General features: G+C 35.5%; 1 protein-coding gene across 5 annotated transcripts in view; it reads right to left on the reverse strand.

Annotated features, from left to right (window-relative positions):
- Nucleotides 1-24,472, reverse strand: part of NAV3 (neuron navigator 3) — an 835,795-nt gene that overhangs the window by 243,209 nt on the left and 568,114 nt on the right. For all 5 annotated transcript variants that reach the window (XM_030866220.2, XM_060305657.1, XM_030866222.2 and 2 more), the window contains exons 3-4: nt 10,379-10,496; nt 9,697-9,749 (exon numbers count right to left, since the gene is read on the reverse strand). In XM_030866220.2, coding sequence (XP_030722080.1) covers nt 9,697-9,749; nt 10,379-10,496 — 171 coding nt within the window. The remainder of the gene's footprint in view (nt 1-9,696; nt 9,750-10,378; nt 10,497-24,472) is intronic.

Below are 24,472 nucleotides of genomic sequence, written 5' to 3' on the forward strand. Positions count from 1 at the left end.
CCACTTAACCCAGCACAGGAAGGGAGTTCATACACAGTTTTTTTTGTTGTTGTTGTTGTTGTTTTGCGGTACGCGGGCCTCTCACTGTTGTGGCCTCTCCCGTTGCAGAGAACATGCTCCAGATGCGCAGGTTCAGTGGCCACGGCTCACGGGCCCAGCCGCTCTGAGGCACGTGGGATCCTCCCGGACCAGGGCACGAACCCGTGTCCCCTGCATCGGCAGGCGGACTCTCAACCACTGCGCCACCAGGGAAGCCCCATACACAGCTTTAAGCATGGGTGTTATTTACTGCAAATGCAAAACGCTTTTTTCATCTTTACCATAGACTCTGGTAAATTTGATATTATTTTGGCCATTCAGTAGAGGCTTAGAAATGACATACTTTGTACAAGTTTATGCAATTAATAAATAGCAGAGCCAGAATTCAAACTCAACCCTGTCAGTCTCCAATGAAATCACCATTTCTGCTACATTATGCTTTCTACCACTATAATTTAGACATTCTGACTGAGCCATTTCCAGCTTCTGACTCAAGCTCTCTACATGATTGACAGGCAGTTAGGATACAGGCCTGGCACAAGATAGGTGCTCCATAAATATGTGGTTGAATGTAAGGATGAAATTGTGTCATGTGAAAGGAAGGACAGAAAGAGTATGCAAAATCTATTTGTTCCATCCATATTCTAAGTTCATAAGGTTTAAATGATTCCAAATTATTTCACAACTAACCAATGCATTTTTATCTCCCGGTAGATGAACATACAGAATGACTGATGTGGCCACAAGCCAAGGAACGCTGGCAGCCATCAGAAGCTGGAATGGGCAAGGAATGGATTCCCCCTACAGCCTCTGGAGGAAGCACAGGACTGCTGAAGCCTTGATTTTGGCCCTGTGATACTGATTGCAGACTTCTGGCATCCAAACAGTGAGAGATTAAAGTTCTACTGTTTGAAGCCACCACATCTGTGATAATTTGTTATAGCAGTCACAGGAAACTAGTGCAGCAGAGCAGTAGATCCCCAAACTTTAGCAAGCCTAAGGGTCAGCTGGGATCTGTAAGCATGCAGAGCTCTAGGCCTTGCCTTCTGAGGTTTGATTTGTTAAGTCTGTGGGGAGGGGAGGTGAAAGGTACAGTTTAGGTATTTCATGTCATTGAATGCTATGTCCCATGTTTTCCTCTCCTATCTCGTTAGTTTGTGTTGTGGGATAGGGAAAGGTAGGAGATAGAAATTTTGTTTAGCTCTTCAGTTTGTTTTTGTGTTTAGCTGGTCTGGGGTTAGCTACAAGGAGTCAGTTCATTAATTAAGCACTATAGTATAATAGTTTAAAGTTTTGCAGTCTTATATGAATCATAGTTATGCAATTTACACACTGTTAGAAATAAAGTTTTTACTCTGCTGAAGCCTCAGCTTCCTTATCTGTGAAATGAGAATGAAAGCAGTTTCCACACAATATATTATGTGAGGATTGCAGATGTTTATGAAGAGCTTAGCTCCATACTAGGCATATGTGTATCTATGTCTGTGTGTACATGTGTGTATGTATAAATTTTCATACTAGGAATGCTTTATATAAACACATATATAACAGAAGTGTGTATGTGACTAGATAGATAGATAGATAGATAAGGGTACAGATATGGAAAATTTATTAGAATTTTATCAGATAAAAATTATTTTTTGTTTAAAATTCTATATTCTGCTTTAACTGACTTGGTGATTAGAGAATAATGAACATCATTTAATATTAGTTGCCAATTATAGATGACATTAAATCTTCATTATAGGCTATAATTGCCAATATAAAGTATTATAAATATAAAATTATAAAATACTATGTCAGTACTCATTGACCTGAAAATATACTCTGTAGGTTTTTAATAATTCCTGCTTCTCGGTTTGTTTCAGAAAACAAAACAAAACAAGGATACTTACTCTTTTATTATGAAATTACAAAACCATTCTAAAATAATATCTGTTTAGATATAGGGCTAAAGTTACATATAACAATTAATTATTTTCCCAATGCATAATTTCACCACAAAATTTATAAATCATTATTTATCTCATATGCCCACACCCTCTCCCAACCTAACCAAAGCTTTTATTCCTGTCATAGATGGAAGAAACAAGCATAATATTAAAGAAAAATCCTCATTTATATTGCAAGTTTGGAGCGGGGGGAGAGGGATCCAAACTTTAAAGAAGAAGGGGAGGCGGGGATGAAAGAGAAGGAGGGGGAGGGGGAAGAAGAGGAAGAGATCAAAATCTCAAGACCTGAGTCAGGACGTATTTTCTTAAATGCATTTGTTAATAAGTTTTAAAGCAATTTGGCCTAGACTCAAATAGACATGAGACCAAACACTGATTCTTCCACTTACTAAATAGGGACACAGGCAGCCTCAGTGAGACAAGTTCTTTTGTAGGTTTGCTATGATGACTCAATGAAAAATGCAAGCAAAGCATCTAGTACAGCACTGGATCAAGATGGCTGACATTCAACCTGCAGATGAATCAATAAGCGATACTGATACGGCTGAACTCTCAGGTCCATCTCTAAAATTTGATGCTTCTATGATATGATTTCATAATATTTTTTTAATGTTTGAAACATGGCTAATACAAATCAAACGGGCAATAGAATTTTTCAAAGTGTAACCAGACATGTCATGAATTTTGTCTGTGGCTATCCACACAGGTCAGTTTAATTTAATTCATATTAAAATCATTTAAATATAATATCATAAAACAAGTAGATTGGGTACATCTACTGATTTTCAAATAATTTATTTTATCAAAGATATACTTGCCAAATGATTATACTGAGATCAAGTGAATAAGATTCCCCCATTTCATTTCCTTTTTCTGTCCTATGGAAGTATTTTTTAAAAACATTGTTTAATCACCATAGGTTTTTAAGCTAAGAATATCATAGGTCATATTTAAAATGGCTTCATATCTTAGTATATGGTTTTCTGAACTAGGGTTTTAAAAACTGCTCTTATTTCATATTTTTTAGTACTGAGTATTAAATTTCTCAGTTAATTTTCTACTAATTTCAAGAAGGGTTGAAAAAGATGGAGCAGTAAGTTCTTTAAAAAAAAAACTAGATGAGTGAGGGTAATAAAACTAAAATTACAAAAGGATTGCTACAAAATATGTTTTCTAATACAAGGTATGATGGTATTTTGTGCTTACTCAGATAGTGGCTTATCAGTGGGAAACAACTTACAGCATTTTAAGTCAAAACTATCAGGATAAAGAACATTCTAAATGTTTAAGAAAGTGGTTGGTATTTAAATATATAGTAGAAATATTAAGTACCTTTGCAATTTTTTATGTACAGAATAAAGCTTAATAACTACCTGCAAAACCAGAAATATTTTATATCTTGTCTCCAGAAAGAAGGAAAAAATTTGTATGTGGAATCTGGTGTCCAACCCAAAGGGAGTTACTTAACTTCAATTTCTACTAACAGCACAAACCAATTTAAATATTGATACTCATAAGAAAAACATTTACACTATTTATTCTATAATATAAAATTAATGTAGAAAAGCATTCTTGTATCTTCAGCATTTATTTAATTTCTGAATGGCAGACCAGATAACTTTCATAAAAATATTGTTTTTCGTTGTAAATTAGACGTAATATATTCTAAGAAATGTCTTTCTTACTTTACTATGAATGTGGTTTTAAAAGCTATAAAGATTGAAAACCCAGGTATATCTATAAGATGAAATATTGAACAGAAACCGTGGTCTTTGGTGTTTCATTAAATCAGTCTAGCAAGTCGGAGTTCTAACAGACTTTAATCAGTCTAATTTCCTCATTGCAGAAATGAGTGAAAACTCTGGGCATTTACTGAATTCTTTTTCCTGGATCATCTAATCAGAATTAGAATTCCAGTGACCACTGTCCTTTCAACATGACACACTTACTCTCAGCACCCCCATGTTATTTCAATTACTTCATTCAAACTTTACAAGTACACAGAGCAACTTCTAGAGACAAACTCAGTTTTAAAAATCATCAGGGTGATACTCTAATCATTTAATATAAATTTCCTAATACTTGTAGTTTATGCTTATTCTCCTGAAGTATAAGCCTAAATAAAAATAATGATCATTAAGGAAACTACAAAGTAGAGATTTTCAGTTAGTATTTCTTTAGAGATCAGAGCTCTATTTGTAGGAAAGCATTTGTCTTCATTAAGCTATCTTTTTCTAGACATTCCAGAAGATGAACAGTTTCAAAATGGCAGGGGATCATGTGAATGGACTAACTTAGCAATATTCCACTCCTCTGAGTCATAGTGCTAGAATCCTGCAGCGTGCCATTTATAAGATTTTACTAAACCTTTAGAGCATTCCAATATTTTATCTCTTCCCTATTTGGTTAGGAGCCTCATCTTCTTATCTTACCTAAATAGATCCTTTAAAAGGGCAGCAATAACAAGCAGTGGCTGAAAGAATTAAAACTTAAAAGGACAGCATGGTGATAAAAGAACAGGATACTTTTTCTGTCAAGAATAGTTTCACTGTCTGGATTGCTGTAAACTATAGAAATGGAATAAAGATGCCTGTGAAATCCATGATGGTAATTATTGTGGCAGCCATAACCCCGTGGGACATGAAATCAGAGAATTAAGGGAAGACTAAAACCTAATTTTTCATCTCCTAGGAATAGAAAAGGGTAAGAGGCACAAGTTTTCCCAAAATCCGCATCTCACCAAATTTTAAACAATATGATATGATAGAAAAGAAGGGAGAATGTTGTGGCTGAAAAAACCAGTCGAGCTATTAGAGTGAGGTGAAGGGAGGAAGCAGCGAAGAGGAAGGACAGGCTGGGAACCACACCCTCACCTCTGCCCCACCATCTAATTCTTGGTTTGCAACTATTTCACATGATCAAATTTCCTAACCCCTCCATGCATTTATGAAGATTATTAAATATCATGGCCTAGTTTATTAGCACCCCACTCTAACCAACTGAGCTAACTGGCCAAGTGCTCTAATGGTCTATTTTAAAATAAAGAAAATTTTGTTTTCAAAACAACTTTTCCTCTACGTGTCTTACATTTTTGTCTAAGAACCTTGCACTTGTGCCTCTGCATTTCAAATACATGTTGGGCATTTTTTTTCTGCTATTTTTAATCTGCTGGGCATTCTGGATGTTCCTGGTATTTATAGTTGGCTAATTTATTTCCTCATGTAATCTCACCAGAGTTGTGGCATGCAGCATATATTTTGAATCCTGATACCATCCACCTAGAAATTACTTAACAGGTGTCATCCACATTAGTAACTTCATCTTTGGATGAGGTTAAATATAGTGTTGAATAAGCTCCTACAAACTTAGTTCTGTGTTTTTCAGGATGAGTTTGGTCTCAAACTTATTAAGGAAAGATAGCAATAGATAGCAGTTGAAACTTGGAATAAATATGAATCAACCTCTCAATAATCCTGCTAATAAAGACAAGTTCATATTTTTGTTAAATATGTGCCCTTTAGCCAATGATATTTGAAAGAATTTTTGTTGAATTTTCTTTATCTGCTATAAAATACTATAATCAATGTTTTTTCTTTATATTATAAGGTAACCATTAGAGAATGACATGAAAAAGAGCACAGTAATATTATCTAATAGTCTGAAGTCATTATCATATTTATTTGAATTCCTTCCATTTCTACGTAATCCACTAACAAATACCACCTCTTCAAGCAATCATATCCCCTTATGAAAGGAAAGTGTATCCCCACTGTTTTCCAACATTAAATTTTCCACACAGACTTCAAATTTCCTCCTCTGCCACATCCCTGAGGATCTGGCATGGTCACTTGTCTCCCCATCCCCCTGGATCCTCCCCTTTCCCTATTGCTTCCTCCTTCTCTGCCTACTTCCGCACTTGCAAAAACTCCCCTCACCTTGACTTCCTCTCAAACTATATATTTTTTATTCATCCTTCAACAGGAAAGTCCTGGAAAGATCATTCAAGACTCAGTGGATATCTGCACCTCTCAGCTATTCTTGAACACATGATCACTCTACAGAAGATGTTTACATGAAGGTCATTAACGCCTGTCTAATTACCAAAACTAACTCTCCTGCCTTCTGGTATACCAACCCATTGACTAGGTAGCATTTGACAGCATCTGCCACATTTTCGTCATCTTACATTGCCCTGCCCCACTGGGTTAGTCCGAGTATGTACTACAGCTTAAGCTACCATAGCTATCCTAAGGATTAACAATCCATATCTGTTGATCCACTCTCTCAGTGATGGGCTCACTTTCTCACCATTCTTTTCACCCTTTTCTGACTCCTTCACCTCTGCTTATCACATACATGTTGGTATTCCTCAGTGTGAGAACCTCAGCTTTCTTCCTTTCTGACTTTACACAGATCTCCTAGAGATCTCATCCTTGGCCATGGCTTTAACCGTTATCTACGCAGTACGTATATTCTAACCAATATCTTACTTCTGGCCTTTAGAATCACATGCCTAATTGCCTCCAATAACCTCCTACTTCACGTTCCAATGGGTACATCAAATTCTACTTGTCAAAATCTGAATTTGTCCTCTTCCCTTCTTCATCTTTTAGCCTGTTTTCTCCCTCCATAATAATCATCTGGTTTAATGGTAACTACTTACTCATTCAGGCCAAAAAATCGGGGACCACTGCATAGTCCCTGTATTTTTCATCTCCCATACCCAACTGAAGGCCAACACTTAAGTATTCTACAATGCCCAGAAAGCACCTGGGGTGATCATTTTTAATATTTACATCAAATCACAACACAGCCCAGCTTTAAAAGTCCTCCAAAGGCTCCTCAATCAACTTAGAGTAACATACAAACCCCTTCCTTTGGTCCTACATAATCAGGCTTCCGTCATCCCCTCCAGTCACCTCTTACTGTGCTCAAACCACAGTCATCTTCTGCTTCTAGAACACACCAAGCTCACTTCCTTCACATTCCTTTTGTTCTTCCCAATTAACACTGTTGCTATTATTTATTTGAATATTTGCTCCTCTGATCCTCAATTGTCCCTACACCTGGTACCTTATGTGCTCAGTTAATATTGCCTAAATATGAATAGCTGGCTGTTATTCATCAATATACCATACATTCGTACCATGAGAGAACTTCTATTACTCAAGGCTGAAAATAATCCAATAAAGGTTACCAAGTTTAAAATTTAAAAAAGAAAAAAAGACAATTTGTAACTAGAAACAGTAGCAGACCTAGTTTTACCTTACCTTTTGTTATTAAACATGAACGCCAACCAAAGGCCATGAAAAATCAGATATATAAAAAGCATTGGACAAGTAGTTCTATAAGTAAGGACAGTGCTCACTGTTACTAACACAGCACTGCTCGGTTGTTACACAATAAAGAAACAGGCAACATCCTGTTTGGAAAAGATGTATGAAATTTATAAGCCTAGTCATGCTATCATAATTCTCTTTCTTCTACTTTCTTGTCTCAGTTAAAATCTGGAACTTTTATTCATTAATAACATAGTACCGATGCCAATTCTTAAGAACAGAGGCAAAAATAATTCAGCCAAAAAAGTTACATTTGTGTCATATGTATTCTTCTGAATCACCTTATTGAAGGCATGCCAATTTCAGGTTAGAAATTCAACCACATCAAAAAAAATGAGGTTACAACACATTGTGACTCAAAATTCAGTGTAATTCTGACTAAAACTTTTTGGCTGGAAAAAAAAAATCACCTATTTTATAACATTTGCATTTCTCAGGTTTTGGTTTTTCTGTTTGTTTGTTTGCTTTAAATCAGAAGCAGAAATATCAACATAACATGTATGCTAGATGTTGCATGACATTTGGGGGCTAATAAGGAACAGGAAGTAATAAAATTAAGAGAGTCTTATACCCATGAGAATATTTTCAGATTTGTAGAATTTTAGGCACAGATGTTTCAGATAAATATCTAAGGACCGCATCTCTATCTACAGTTATGAGTTTTGAAGGTTTATTTGTTTATTATCTGTCATGAAGTAATAGCTTGGCTATTTATTGAACTGTAATCAGAATCAAATTGGAATGCCAGCAGAGAACATAAGAGTTTTAGTATCCAACATCTCTTTATGGTTGAAATAATGAAAGTAAAACCAACAGTGTTGGGTTTGAGAAATAACATATGATATTCAGGGACTATAGAGCTTTTTAATATAAAGCCTTAAAAATCTTTTAACAGGTATTAATTCATGAATGTGCTCTTTATAAAGTTTGTAGCAATACTATTCTGCATTTCCATATCAGTTTAGGTAGTAAAGAATGTCCATAATTATATGTTATTATCATATCATAATTAGGGATCATTTTACAGATTCATTTTACAGATGAGAAAGCTGAGGCTCAGAGAAGTTACATGTCTTTCCCATCATCGTGCAGCTTTTATTATAGCAGGGCCTAAAGGTATTATAACTACTTCCAGTAAAACTTCAGGAAATAACTATAATTAATTTTAATAGAGTCGTCTTTGTGCCCAGAGTAATTAGATCAGGAAGTTTCCTTAAAACTGAAATGTTTTACAGAGAATCTTTCTTTATAGTGATTTTTTTCACAAGAGTGACACAGAGTTCATGACATTGTAGTAGGTCCTTAGAGGAGTGCTTAAACACACACACACACACACACACACACACACACACACACACACACACACACACACACACACACACACACCCAGACATGCTAGTTAATCACTCTTTAAAAATAAATTCTTTTTATTATTTTGGATTTCAGTTTTCTGACATTAAATAAAGCAGGTCAGTAGGTCAAAACAGTTCATCATTTTTTTCATTCTTCCAGTTTCTGTCAATTAAGTACTCATTATTTTTATTTTAAATGCCTATTCTATGCTAAAAAGAGTTTTGGAGGAAACCTCATCTTGTGGATTTTGGCTGTCATTCCTGATTATATCTGCTGACATAACTTCAGTTAAGGCATTTTGGTTTCATATTGTCCTATAAAATAAAGTTGTGGCTATTTAATTAAGAAAGGGGTGGGTTTTTATCTCAGCAGCTTATTAATCTATTATTTTATTATAAAACTCTAGGCTTTACCAAGTGGTAAAAATAAGAGAGGGCTGGGGGACAGACAGACCTCTAGATCGACAACTTTCTGGAAAAGGCTATGAATCATATCTCCTAGTCAGTCCCTGCTCAGCAAAATTCCAGCAGCCTGCCCTTAGAGTTATTTCCAAAAGTGTTGAAGAGTCAATGTGTTTACATTGGACTTTGTTATGAGCGAAGAAAATACTATTCATATATTTTTAAAATGCACATGGCAACTTTGGTTTTCTTTTGGTTTGGTTTTCTTCAAACCAGTTGTTCAGACAAAAAGGCTCCACTTAAAACTGGAAATGGGATTTATTGCCACCAAGACCAGTGTTAAATTATTCAGACATCAGAACAAAAAAAAAAGGTCAAGAATCTGATAAAACACCTGGAGATTGGTTCTTCAGGAGTCATACATATTCAACTGTATTGTTGTTATCACTTCTTCCTAAATTGCACCCAAAGAAATATATATGATAGAATATGATCAAATGGTTTCTTGAACAAGGAGAGAGACATGCAAAAGAAACTTCTAGTCCATTTATAAATGCAGTTAACTCTGGAAGTGAAGACAAGCAATATATTCAGAATAAACATGATTCTTACCATCTGAGATTGACTCCTAGGACATCCATTGATATCTTCAACTTTTTCATTTGCTAAAGCCAAGAAATAAAATAAAAGAGAGAAAAAAAGAACGACATGCTTAAGCCATGAAGTGAAACACAAAAAAAGGAGACTAAGAAAAAAAGAAAAAAAAAAAAACACCAAGCAAAATGCTGGTGCTACATTCACTCTGCCTCCTAAGCCGTGTACAAGAAGACACTCTTGTTAGCAGCCGCCAGGTCCATATGCACAAATCAGGCAAATAAAAAAAAAAGTGAGTGAGAAGGAAGTTGCTGCTAATTCCTTAGCCTGTGCCAAATGACTGCTGGCATGAAACCTTTCACAATTGTCCCTGCTGGATCAGGATATAGTTTCAAGGAATCTCAGAGTATATGAGTTGCTCCAGCTAACGAAATGCACACATGGGAGACATATGGTTTAATGAAGCGTTCATTTCTGACAATTCAGTGTATGTAAAGATACAGTTCTAGCCATTTAAAAGTATGGCCAAACTGCCTTTTTCAAACATTCTCACATAAACATTTTAATTAAATCACGGGGAGGGCTGCATTAATCTCAGAGACACATGGACCAAGTTCCTAAGCATCCAAATTAAATTGTATTTTACCAAAGTGCGTGGGCGCAGAAACTTTCATGGCTTTTCTCAGAGGGCAGATCTTACCAATGATCTGGATGATTTCTGCTAGCAGCACTCCATCTGCAATGTCTTGCTGCAAATCCTTGATCAGCCGCTTGTGGCCCGATTTTGCCAGGTAGTGGTTGGCCCAGTCCGTGTAAATCTGTTGAACAGAGGGAGGGAAGAAGTGAGATGGGACGAGGGAAAAGAGAGGCAATAAAAATGCTTAAGACAAATGTTGGATTCAAAGGGAAGTTATTCTGGATCACATTCCAGCTTAAGGAGTCATAGCTCCAAAGGAAATAGTTGTAAAATAATTTTTAAACAGCTCTTTCCCCCACTTATCTCTTGTTTCAAAGGGGGATGACTCACTCTTTTTTCAAAACCCGGGACTAGTCACTTGTGACACAGCAAAACTCCCTTCCTGGATGACTACTGAGGAAGCTCCTGTTTGCAAATCAGTTTGAGTTTTTACTCTCTCGCCCCTGGTTCTATCATATTGAAAATAATCTGCCTGTTCTTGTAAAAGGAAGCCACCTGGATTGATTTATACCAGAATCTTACTATAAAAATGTGTGTTTCTCTGAGAAGACTTTATTAAATTTGTCATGTGAGATACTGTATGTGACAATATTTTGGCATCATTTTATGAAATAATTGCAAATGCCTAAGCTATTTTATTTGAACTGTCATATCCCATTTCAGCCTCTTGAAATGCATTTATATAAGAGAATAGAGGAAGCAAATGCAGTTATTACATAGAAATTATAATACAGAATCGAGGAGCAGATTATGAGCCATAAGGTTGGCAATCTACATAGAGTAGAGGTGTCTCTCCAATAACAGATTATGATAGAAGAAAAAATGAAACTGTTCAAAAACTTCACAAAAATAAAATGTTACTAATTTTTCAAATGTTATAGGCACTTACTGATGTAATGTAATCTAAATGTAAGGAAATAAATAAGTTAAGACTTTAATTTCATGAATGGCTCATATGGACATATTAATACATTTATTACAAGGCAGACTATAATATGTGATATGATAGAAGAATGCAAAATTTGAAATGAGAATAGAGGAGGACAATTAACTGAGAAACATACACATAAAAATGTGTTATAGAAGCACTGGAATTAGAACTGTAAACATAATAGAACGTAAAGATAGGAAGTGAAGGAAAGGGCTTTCCCCACAGAGGGGACAAGATACAGAAAGGCAGAGGAAAAAAGGAATCAAGGGCACAGTTGTAAATTATATAATTAAGGCAGGATGCCTGAAATTGTGACAAATTAGATTGGAAAGGTAAATTGAGCCTTGTAGTCATGAGCACTGAGTGCCAAGCAAAATGTAAAAAAATGCTTTTTTTATTTCTAACAAAACTAATACATGTTTTTGTAAAAATAAAATAAAATAGAAGTGTAGAAACTGAGAAATGGAGGTTTCCCCACAACTTGCAACCCCACCCACTTTTGAATAACTTGGTATAAATAGTTCTAGAATTTTTTCTACGCCTACCCACTTCACCACATGACACAATATTACACACACATACACATACTCATGATAGAACGTGTAACCAAATCTAGCTCAATTTTACTTATCACTACATTTTTCAGTTTTTTATGTAACAGTATTTTAATAACACTTCTAAAACCATTTTGCATATATTTTCTCATTATTTTTGATGTAATATTATACATAATATCAATCCCCTGTTGAAGGATATTTAATTTTTTAAAAAATGTTTCCACTGCATCTAAATTTGTAAGATACATCTTATATATGTATCTTGGCACATTCATATACTAGTATTTTTTACAGGACCAAAACCTAAAAGTGGGACCACTAAGTTTTTTTAATGTATCCTAGGTACAAACATTCCAAAATACAACATAGAAGAAAAAGAGGGTGTTTCTTTATTTTAGAAAATACAAAGTGATATCTTAATGCATATGTAGTGGTATTAAGTGTCCTGAAAGACATAAATAATTTGAAGCATCCTGTTGCATAAGAAAAACATATATGACAGCAACACTACATCTTTCTCCATGTTCATGATCTTCTTTATACTGAAGATATTAAAGTGAGATATTAAGTGATATTAAGTGAGAAAAATCACTTGCACAACTGTCTCCTGAATTAGAAAACAAACACTTGATTTCTAGATAGACACTTTTATTTGGTGATCATTTTCCTCAAGATTTTAGTCTGCTTGTGTTATTGTAAAATTTTAATTTTATAAGGATTTATACTGTTTAGAATATAAAAAATTGAGCACTTTCCCTTCATCTACACATCAACCAATGATAGCATTAATTGTTTGGTTTCTAGTAGAAATTTCAGGGCAAGCCAGGCTTGATTTGTGCCTGTCCCCTAGGCAGTGAGTTATAAGCACCAGTTAATTGACTTTAAAGGATCCACAAAGATGAAGAACATGAGTTCTGTAGTCAAGCAGACCTGGCTTTGAGGCCCAGCAGACTGCTTGCCACCCCTGGGACACTGAACAAGTTGCTTATCCTTTCTAAACCTGATTCCACATCTGAAAAATAAGGGTAATAATAATACTTACATTATAAAATTGTGTCAGGAATAAATAAAACAGCACTTGTAAAGTGCCTGTCACAGAGTTAGCCCTTAAAAAAGGTCTGCTGTTATTATCATTTTATGGCATCTAAGTGTTATTTGCTATGATGGATTTCCAACAAATGTGTTGATGTTATCATTTTGCAAAGGTTAAAAAATTTGAAAGTATTGGTGGTTGAAGACTGGAGAAACTGTACTCTGCTTTCTTACACTACTCACATCTCTGACTCCTGCTATCTAATTCACTGGGGCCACAGATCTGTCTGCCATCCAAACTCAGAGGAATGCATCCAATTTTAAGGCTGTGATGTTCTCATCCAGGCCTGCAATGCCTCCATCATGACACAGCCTCCAACAAACTCCACGTTGCATGGATTCCTCTTTTTTGATGAAGGCATTAAATTATGGAAAATATATTCATTTAACTTATTTAAATATACACAGAATGGAATGTATTAAAAATAAAAACAATAATACTTTTATTTTCAAAATGCATGTCAACAGTGCCTTAGTCTCTATCCAAACCCCTCCTGGGACTCAGGTGGGAAAACAGATGGGAAACCAGCTGGTTGGCTTCAAGACCTTGTTGGGATAGCCTCTGGCTGAGCTCATGAAACACGTTTTCACTTGAACCAGGATTCCTTCTAGAGGAATCCCAAGCCTGAGTGCTTTGACTCGTCCAGCATCTCTAACACATGAAACTTTGCTCAGATAGTAGCTCTGACTTAGCTGCAATAAGAAAAATCTATTCAGACTAAATAAATGAATTTAAAAACTAGTCCCATGCACTTTATTTACTTACTCTTTCTAACAGACATGTATAGAAGATACCTGATTCAAGTTAAATCAGTGATTTTCAAAGGATTATAATCTAGATTAGGAAATATAAAACAATTACAAAGCAACTTATACATATATTTAAAATTAAGTATATATAAACTTATATTTTCCTGTCTTTTAAAAAATAAAAAATTAAATTTAAAAAAGTGGACATATGAACTGTGTCTTTAAGGAGACAGTTTTCAAGCAAAGGACACATGGTATATAAATATATATATTTAAAACTCATCGATAAACTTTCTGTAATAACCTGATGAGAGAAGATACAAACAACCTTGTCAATCATCATTAGACTCTGTTGTTCAAATAAACACAACAGAATGGTGAAATCATGTCCGGATTTTGGATCTGAGCTCCAAAGTTGCCCTTGATTCATTCCCATAAAAATAATCACAGCATTTAACCTCTTAGCCTCAGTTGAATGAGTGAAATGTGTGGTACTTATTTTGTAGGATTATGGTATGAATTATAGTTGTTGTTTTTTTTAGTGAAGAAACTGATATAATTGAAAATAATATCATATCAATCGTAAATCAATATTTGGTATTTTCTACAGGGCCATTGAGTGTTTAAGTCATCAAGGTTGTGACCAAAGCTTTAAATGTCATTTACCTTAAAACATCTGAGGAAAGCTGGCTTCAGATGTTTAAACTGCAATATTATGAATATAAATGTCATCTCATGTAATAATTATATTTCAGTTAATTCAGAAGAATTAATGAGATTACATTTACCAAAGTGCTACTTAGAAACTCTAGCACAGTTGTATGTTTAATAATGCATTTACAGTAATTTAAAATAATAGAAATTTAAGGCACTATGGCATACTTTATATTTCATATTTATCAGCATGGGTTTTAGGGCCTATTATGCAACAGCAGGTATTCTTTAAGGAACAGTCTATACGGTTGGAATTTCTGCTCTGCCACTCAATATCCATGTGGATACCGACTGAACATTTATTTCCTCTCAGTGTAAGATTTTTCTCATCTGTAAAATGGCAATAATAGTATTACTTATTAATGGGATTATTGTGAGGAGTTAATAAATTTATACTTTTGGAACATGGCCTTTCACTTACTAAATATTTGTTAAATGTCAAATAGTATTATTAGTTCACATTTTCATATTTACATTAATCATAATTGGTTTATTAGCATTATAAAACAGTATCTTTGTCAAATCCTTAAATCTTAGCTGTCCACCCAAAGGTAGTTCACCTAACTAATTAAGGAAAACTGCTGCAAATTGTAATGATCTCTTAATTATTTGATCCTATAATATTTCTTTTACAGTGCTAATTTGTAAATTATAAAATAATAGGGTCAAATAGAAGGCAATATTCCTGATTTCAAGCTATACTATAAAGCTATGGTCATCAAAACAGTATGGTACTAGCATAACAACAGATAAATAGACCAATGGAACAGAATTGAGAGCCTAGAAATAAAACCATGCATATATAATCAACTAATATTTGACAAAAGAGCTAAGAGCACTCAATGGAGAAAAGACAGTCACTTCGATAAATGCTGCTGAGATAATTAAGATAGTCACATGTGAAAGAATGAAACTGGACCCATATCTTATGCCACTTAAAAAAAATTAACTCAAAATGGATTAAGACCTGAAAACATGAAACCCCTAGAAACAAACACAGGAATAAATTCCCTGACATGGGTCTTGGGAATGAAGTTTTGGATATGACATCTAAAGCACAAGAAACAAAACAAAACAAAAAACAAGTGGGACTACACCAAACTAAAAAGCTTCTGCACAGCAAAAGGAATCAACAAAGTGAAAAGACAACCCATGGAATGGGAAAAAAATATTTGCAAACAGTATAATCTGATAAAGGAATTAATACCTAAAATATATAAAGAAATTGTACAATTCAATACCAAAAATACAAATAACCCAATTAAAAATAGGCAAAGGATCTGAATAGACATTTGTCCAAAGAAAATACACAAAATTCCAACAGGTATAAGAAAAGATGTTCAATATCACTAGTCATTAGGGAAATGCAAATTAAAACCACAATGTGATAGCACCTCACGCCTGTTAGAATGGCTGTTATCAAAAAGACAAGAGATAACAAATGCTGACATGGATATGGAGAAAAGGGAACCCCTGTGTACTACTGGTGGAATTTTAAATTGGTATAGCCACTAGGGAAATTAGTATGGAGGATCCTCAAGTAGTTAAAAATAGAACTACCATATGATCTAGCATTTCTACTTCTGGAAATATATGCAAAGGAAATAGAAACACTAACTCAAAAAGATATCTGCAACCCCGTGTTCATAGGAGCATTATTTACAATAGCTAAGACATAGAAAAAAACCTAAGTGTCCATCGATGGATGAATGGAAAAATAAGTTGTGGTACATATATAGATATATAAAATATAGATATATGTTTATACACACACACACGATGGAATGTTATTCACTCATAGAAAATGAGGAAATCCTACTATTTGCCACAATATGAATGCAACTTGAAGGCATTATGCTAAGTGGAATAAGTCATACAGAGAAATACAAATATTGTATCATCTCACTTACATGTGGAATCTAAAAACAAATGAAAAAACCTCATTGAAAAAAGATCAGACTTGGGGTTACCAGAGGTGGAGGGTGGAGGGCGAGGGGGAATTGGAGAGAGGTGGCAAAAGGTACAAACTTCCAGTTACAAGATAAATAAGCACTAAGGATGTAATGCGTGGCATGATGACTACAGTTAATACTGCTGTATGATACACAGGAAATTTGTTAAGTGAGTTAATCCTGTGAATTCTCATCACAAGAAGACTCCCCCTTCCATTTTTTTCTTTTTACTGTATCTATCTATATGACAAGTTGGATGTTAACTGAACGTACCGTGGTAATAATTTCACAGTATATGTAAACCAAACCATCAGGCTGTATGCGTTAAACGTATACAGTGATGTATATCAATTATTTCTCAATAAAACGGCAAATGAATAAATAATAAATATGCTGTAAAACAAACAAACAAAAATAGAAGACAAAATATAGACATCATATTGCTTTTATCCTGTTACAGTAAAACAACATCAGAAGATCTACTTTGGTTCTCCATGGAGTCTTAAACTTTTGTTTATGATGAATTTTTTTTTCACTACTGACAATATAATGCACTGCCTTTGTGTATCACAGCAAACTGCTCCTGAATTTTTTAACCATAATTCAGTATTTGATGAGTGTATTATAAGTAACCTGACAGTTATATAAAAATTATTATGACTGTTTTTGTTACTGCATACACTACACACTGAGGTATACAAATGTTTCAATGAGATACAAATTTATTTTTAATGAGTGCTAAATGATCAAAGAAATGTAGAGAAGTAGGTGGGGAAAGACAGACTCTTCAGTCAAGAGCCTATTTTAACAGAAAGACACTAACCTATAACCTACTTAGAAAATATTATAAATGAAGTCAGATGATTTTAAATATCACTTGAGCTGGTTTCAAACCTGCATTTATTTATACACATTAGTTTATCCCCAACATTCAAGGAGTAGTGATATATTCCCGTAAGCACTGCTCTCTGGTTTATTCAAATTATAGGTTTTGAGAAGTCAAATAGGCTCTTCTAATCCACAGCAGGAAGAAACTGTTTTGAAAACCAACAATTTCAACAGTAATAATTGGGTTTTCACATTACATAAATCAGCAAAGGACTAAGCACATAAAAGATAAGCCATAAATGGTAGATTAGGGAAGAGTGACCAGTGATGAAAGTGTTTTTTCCCACAAAGAGAAGAATTAATCCTGGGAAGAGAATTGGAAGGAAGGGAAGGTGCTAAGATTCGACCTAACAGGCTACCTCTCTGGGTGGAGTTTCATAGCATCTGGACCCGAGAAGGACTCACAAAGCATAACATCTACCAAAAGCTTATGGGAGAGCAACCATTTTTTTCTTCCAATTCCTGAGAATCATATGGGATTTTCTAAGGGAAAGCAAGTGAGCCCAGAGAGTATTTGAAATCAGGACAGGAAGGATGCTTAGACCTAATATGGGAAAGGACAAAAAGCAAGAAATATGTGAGCACAGGTTATGATAACTCCAGTCTGACAGACATCATAAATTTCACCACTTACCAGACAGTGGCACTGATGGGCACTAACGGCCCATAAGATGTGGCATCATGGTGCCTTGGAAGTAAGTACCCTTGTTCACCAACCCTCCCCAGACTATCACTTCAGGGAGAAAGATGTACAAGGGAAGGAGAAGGATCTGAAGTTGACTGGGCCTTTTCTGATAGGACTGAACTTTAAACCAGAAGTAACTGAATACTTTGAACTGGGAAAAATAAATTTTCTCCTGCTGTACAGAAATAGAAATTTGAGAGGTGAACTTATATATATATTCTTTAAAAAAAGAAATAGAATCTATCTCTTTGCCTATTATTATTATTATTATTTTGGTCACACTGCGCAGCTTATGGGGTCTTAGTTCCCCGACCAGGGATCAAACCCGGGCTCCCTGCAGTGCAAGAGAAGAGTCCTAACCACTGGACCACCAGGGAATTCCCTATATATTCTTTTTAAAAGCTATAATTTTGTACACCTCAGTGTATGATTCAAAAATCCATGAGTGATAGGCAATGTTGGGCGAAGGAGATTAGAAAAATTACAGTATGGAATTAAGACCTGAAACATGCTATTTTTACTCAGTTTGAAATTTGATCACAGACTGGATCTTCAGTTGCTATCACAGAACTGATATGACCAAAAGATCCATGGAGCTCAATGTCATGACTCTTGCAGACCTTCTAGAAATCTCCATACTGAGGGCTATGAGGGACTAGTATAAAATGAACCCATTAAAAGCTTTTGATAATATAAACATCATCACAACATAAGTAATAGATTCACCAAGTAAATGGTTCAACTCAGCTAGTTTACTTCTCAGTTTTTACATCAAGGAAAATACCGTTAATGAAATTTTTTAAAAAATTTCAAGTTTGAAGGTTGATTAAAAGTGAATATTGATGAGTCAGCAACCCCAGAAAATCAGAAGAAGGTCTATGAAAGCAGGTAGATTCTAAAGTAAACATAAAATAAACTCTAATAATTTCCTTTTGCTTTTTTTCTTTATTTCTCACACCCAATCTCTGACCCAGTTCTGTTAATTCTATCTCCTTAATATCTTTTGACCCTTCGGCTCCATTACTGCTGTAATTATTCTGGTTCAGCTTTTCATCATCTCTCACCCAAATTGCTTTAAAAGTCCTAGAAACTGTCTCTAAATTAGGCAGGGTATGCACTAAACTATTCTATACACTATAGATAGGGACTGCTTTAAAATGCAAATCTGATAAAGTAATTTACCTTCCTACCTAAAAATCACAGGATAGCTCCCACTTGACTTCAGAATAAAAGTTTCCTTATGAAGCCAATTTACTCCAGTTCTTAAAAGTGAATTTGTTTAGGGCTTCCCTGGTGGCGCAGTGGTTGAGAGTTCGCCTGCCGATGCAGGGGACACGGGTTCGTGCCCCGGTCTGGGAAGACCCCACATGCCGCGGAGCGGCTGGGCCCGTGAGTCATGGCCGCTGAGCCTGCGCGTCCGGAGCCTGTGCTCCGCAACGGGAGAGGCCACAACAGTGAGAGGCCCGCGTACCGAAAAAAAAAAAGTGAATTTGTTTAAAGAAAAATGGCCAAAAAAAAAAAAAAAAGAGAAAAAAGAAAGCCACAACTATGAAGGTCCTAGAAGAATGATGAAAGAATGAGGAATGCCATCCAAAAGGATGAGCTTTGACAAGCAGAGAGAAGGGGAAAGCATATTCCATATATATATATATATATATATATATATATATATATATATATATATGAAGAGGGATAGTGAAACTTATTAAGGGGCAGAGGTGTATTTCATATTCTGAATTCTGAATCCATTTGGTCTTAATAATTCCATTTGGTCAGAGCACGGGGAAGAGGCACATGGAAAAGCTAGAGAGAAGAGGACAGGAATGAGGCAGGGGTCCTATATAAAGTAAAGAGGGCTGTATCAATATTTTAGGTAAAAGCTTATTTTTATGTAGGAGGCATAAAAATGACAGATATGGCTGTATTTCTAAACTCTAGCTCTGGTGTAGCTATGAGGGACAGAGAAAAACAGTAAACGGAGACTGCTTAAGAGGCTAAGGCTTAAGATGTAAGACTCCCACTTTCTGGATGGTAAAATGAAAACTTTTCCACCCTGTATTTTCTAGGAATTCTCCCTTAAGACAGCAAGAACAAAAACTGAAGGCTCAAACTCAATCTCCTATGACTACAGTATATGAATATGGAAAGCAGCTGAAAGAGTGATACATGATTTAGCAAAGAGGAGTAAAGGAACATCAAGCCCACAGGAGCCTGCGGAGGGAGACATCAGAGCAATGCAAAGAGATTTTCCCATAGAATCCCAGAACAGCTCAGGAAGTGTGGGCAACAGACCAAGTGGAAAGTTGGGGTGGGGGAAACCAGAGACAAGAGCTACTTTACCTCTCCCTCATACCATCAAGAGGCAGGAACTACAGACCAGGGAAAATCCAGACTAGAGATATCAGTCAGACAGGAGGGTGGAGGTATAGGAATGAAAATGAGGGATTAAATGAAATTATGCATCCTGATACTGAGACTCCAGCAACTGTCTTCCTGTCCTAGGTTCTTTCTCCTTCAGAAATGCAAGATTATATCTGCCCCATCCGCATTCCAGCCAGAAATGGAAAGTCCTTCTCGGACAACAATTACCATCCCTAAGACCAACAGACATCATCATTCAAGGTACCCAGTGGATCAACCAGCTGGCCAGTGGATGACCTAGAGTGAATCCCAGAGGACACTAAGAAATGTGTGGATGTGTGAACATAGCTTTTTAGTGTCTCACACTTGATACATGCAGAGTTGAAGGTTACCATACATTTGATGAAATCCTCTAAAATAAAATACAGACACCAGATGGGTAGATAAAAAAGAATAAAACAGTGTCAAAGGCAGGAGTAGAATAAGACTTCGTTATAATGTTGGTGTCTACCACTTAATAGACACCCAAAAAAGCCTGGCTCACAGCCTTTTGGTCCATCTATACACAGTCCATACACATAATATATACATGATATACATGATGCTTTCATTTTTAGATTTTAAGAAAATATAAATATTTCTTAATTCTTAAAAAATATTTGATTTTTGGTTACAAAAAAGAAAACTTCTTAATGATGATTAGTGTATCAAAATTCTGGTCCATGTCACATATATTACTAATAATATATTCCATGTGAAGGGATCACCAGTCTTAAATAAATGTTAAAATTCATATACATGCAAAAATATCACTTTCCATTATTACTGCATTTAACCTTTCAAGTTCTCTGAGAGTTATTTCCTACCTGAGAAAAGAATATACCTTGGCTGCCTACTGTACTTATTTTGACCGTAAGCCAGATGGAGCAAATAATCAACATCAATATTCTCAACTTTCACGCTTGCAACCCTACCCATCCCAGTGACACTTCCTTGGCACACAGCTGTCAAATGTACCACTTGATTCAAGTTTCAGATTTTATTGAAACTGAAATTATATTGATATTTTCATTTACAACTGCATTTATCTGTTTAAATTTATAGCCCAAGTGATTAGCTTGGAATGTAATGACATCTCCTTTTAGGCATACCTCGGAGATATTATAGGTTCCATTCTAGACCATCTAAATAAAACAAGTATCTCAATAAAGCAAGTCACAAGAAGTTTTTGGTTTCCCAGTGCATACAAAAGCTATGTTTAAACTATGCTGTAGTCTATTAAGTGTGCAATAGCATTATGTCTAAAAAAACAATGTACATACCTTAATTAAAACATACTTCATTGCTAAAAAATTCTAACCATCATCTGAGCCTTCAGCAAGTCGTAATCTTTTTGCAATAGTAACAGCAAAAATCACTGATCACAGATCATCATAACAAATGTAATAATGATGAAAAAGGCTGAAATATTGCATGAATTACCAAAATGTGACACAGAGACACGAAGCAAGCAAATGCTGCTCGGGAAGCTCAATGCAGGGTTGCCACAAACCTTCAATTCATTAAAAAAAACCCAAAAAACAAAAAACGCAGTTACCTGTGAAGTGCAATAAGGTGAAACAATAAAATGAGGTAAGCCTGTATTTTCATATAGGAATAAGAAATTTTTAGATGAGCAGAAACAGACCTAAATGTAATCTAAAAGGAAAACAAGAGATAGAGTTTACTATGCTAACTACAGTATTCCTGATTTTTTTTTTCTTAACCTGCAGTTTATTTGTAGGGAAAATAATGAAACCAGAATACAAACTGGGGCATGCATAATCAAATCAAATCAGCCAACACTGATTGCACAGCGCTGTGCTGGGTACTGTGGCCACATTAAAAAGGATAAGACACATAGTTTGTCCCCGAGGAGGGAAGGAAGGACTGGGCAGGGAGCAGGTTAGCCAATTTTGAGAACCCACCAGGTGTTCCTTGCAATGATGATTGCCTCGTCTCTCTCCACCTTGCCTATCTGGTGACATTCCAGCTACCTCGATCTTTTTTCCAAATCATCACTCCCCACACGCTTGTGAAGACTCCCTGGCATTTATTTGCGGTCACATATGTCACTCTCTGATCCTTCTGACCACTCCAAATGTACTGACTGTTTTGGTTTTTGAGTCATATTTTCTCCTCTAACCATAAGTGTCACCATCATCCTGGGCAATTTCCTCATCAGTGGACAATCCGATAAACACTCTGCCAGAAATGAAATATATAAAGAACCATCTACCCTGTCTTAAATTCTCAGCGCTTTTTAATGATCTTTTCTTCTACAGAGAAAATGACACTTTGTAAATTTCTGAAAAAGGTGTTGGATATTATAACCATACAGTACAATTCTGGTACTAATTTAAATTTTTTTCACTTAACTTCAATCGCATTGCCACTGTGTTTATAGAATGCTCTATGGGGAATCCATCCTAACTGCTTGCAAAATTCTAATAACCCAGGTGACAACATGTGTTAAAACCTGCATATTAAACTGTACCAAAGAGTATTTTAGAAAACCAGTTAAGAGAACTTAGTTACTTCTCATACTTTTCTAGGGGGAAAAAAAAAGCATGATACATGAAATTCTTTTACCTTCTTTTTATCTCAGTCTGATAATTGATGTAAGTTAAGTTCAAGGTAAATATCAGCAACCGTCCTTCAAAGAAGAAATAATATGGCAGAAAAATATGCGTAAGAAAATAATATTAATGAAACACAAAGGTAAGAGAGAATAAACCTTGATTAGTCTTAGCAATTCAGTTTCTAGGCTTCTGACCTGGGTATTTCCACTCACGTACCCATAATTAACAGTGAGGAATTGACTGTTAGAAACATGAAGCATAGACCAGCAATTTTCAAAGTATGGCCCCTGGACCAACATCATCAGAGTCATCTAGGAACTTGTTAGAAATGCAAATTATCAGCCCTCACCCTAGAACCACTGACTCAGAAACTCTAAAGGTGGGAACAGTAATCTGAGTTTTTAAAATTCTCCAGGTGATTTTGATGTATGCTAGCTAATATTTGAGGACCACTGGCATAGACAATGATGTTCACACATAAAAATGGGTTTATTTCTAGCACTTTAAACTGTGTTTCACTGTAAAGAGAATGTTATTTCAATGTAAATTAAAAGTAACAAAAGACTCACAGCTTATATAGTATTTTCCTTTACCCCCTAAAATTCTCCTGCTACCAAAAAAACCCCCCAAAACCAAAAAGCACCTCGCAGTGAGCCCAGAAAATACTGACTGTAAGTGCTCTTTGCAAACCATTCATTCTTATGTTAAAATATTTAAATTTTTAGTAATAAAGGTAGGTATCCATTTCAAAGTTTTATCAAGGTTAAAAAAATCTATTTACAAGGAGGTGAACAACAGGTGGTTTCTATTTACTTAGGCTAAAAACATAAAACTTGGAAGCTGAGAGAGAACACACTTCCTGCTGTGCTAAAAAGCTGCAATGAAGAGCAATGGAAATAGAAATGCATCACCCCAGGGGCACTGATACATCCATCCAGCCACTGCTAGTCTGCAGGAGTGAAATTTCTGGGGACAAAGAGAGACTTTTAAAAATATTTGTTTTCTTGCCATCTTCTTTTTGTCGTTGTTACATGAATTCTAAGCAAACACAATACATTTTGGAAGATTTTGTTGATCCCCATGGGGCCATATCCTATTTTCATAAATATTTGAAATTTTTGAAACTATCATGCATTGTAGTATACACGACACATGGTGATATGTGCCATGTAGTCTGCTGTTTGCTGAGGACACTGATGGATCCAATTTATATTCCAATCAGACACAATTATTTATCGGCTTCCTGCAGGTGGTTTCTCTACAGTGACATGCTGTAGCTCCAAATCACCACAGGTAGGGGCTAGAGCCACATAACTCCAAGACCATCAGCTGGAGTGCATCTACTGTACAGCTCTGTCCTGCTGCAGAGTAAACCTGCTCACCTAATTGGACAACCACACTAGTGGTCTCTTGACCCCGACGAGAGCACCAAGATTTTAGAAGTCATCACATTGACAATCACCATAAAAATCTCCAAATTTCATTCTGAAATCCTTTCATTTTAAATGTACCACAACAGGTGGACTGCTAAGGATTCAATTTAAAT

The sequence above is a fragment of the Globicephala melas genome, chromosome 10, assembly GCF_963455315.2.
Source record: "Globicephala melas chromosome 10, mGloMel1.2, whole genome shotgun sequence".
Taxonomy (NCBI): Eukaryota; Metazoa; Chordata; class Mammalia; order Artiodactyla; family Delphinidae; genus Globicephala; species Globicephala melas.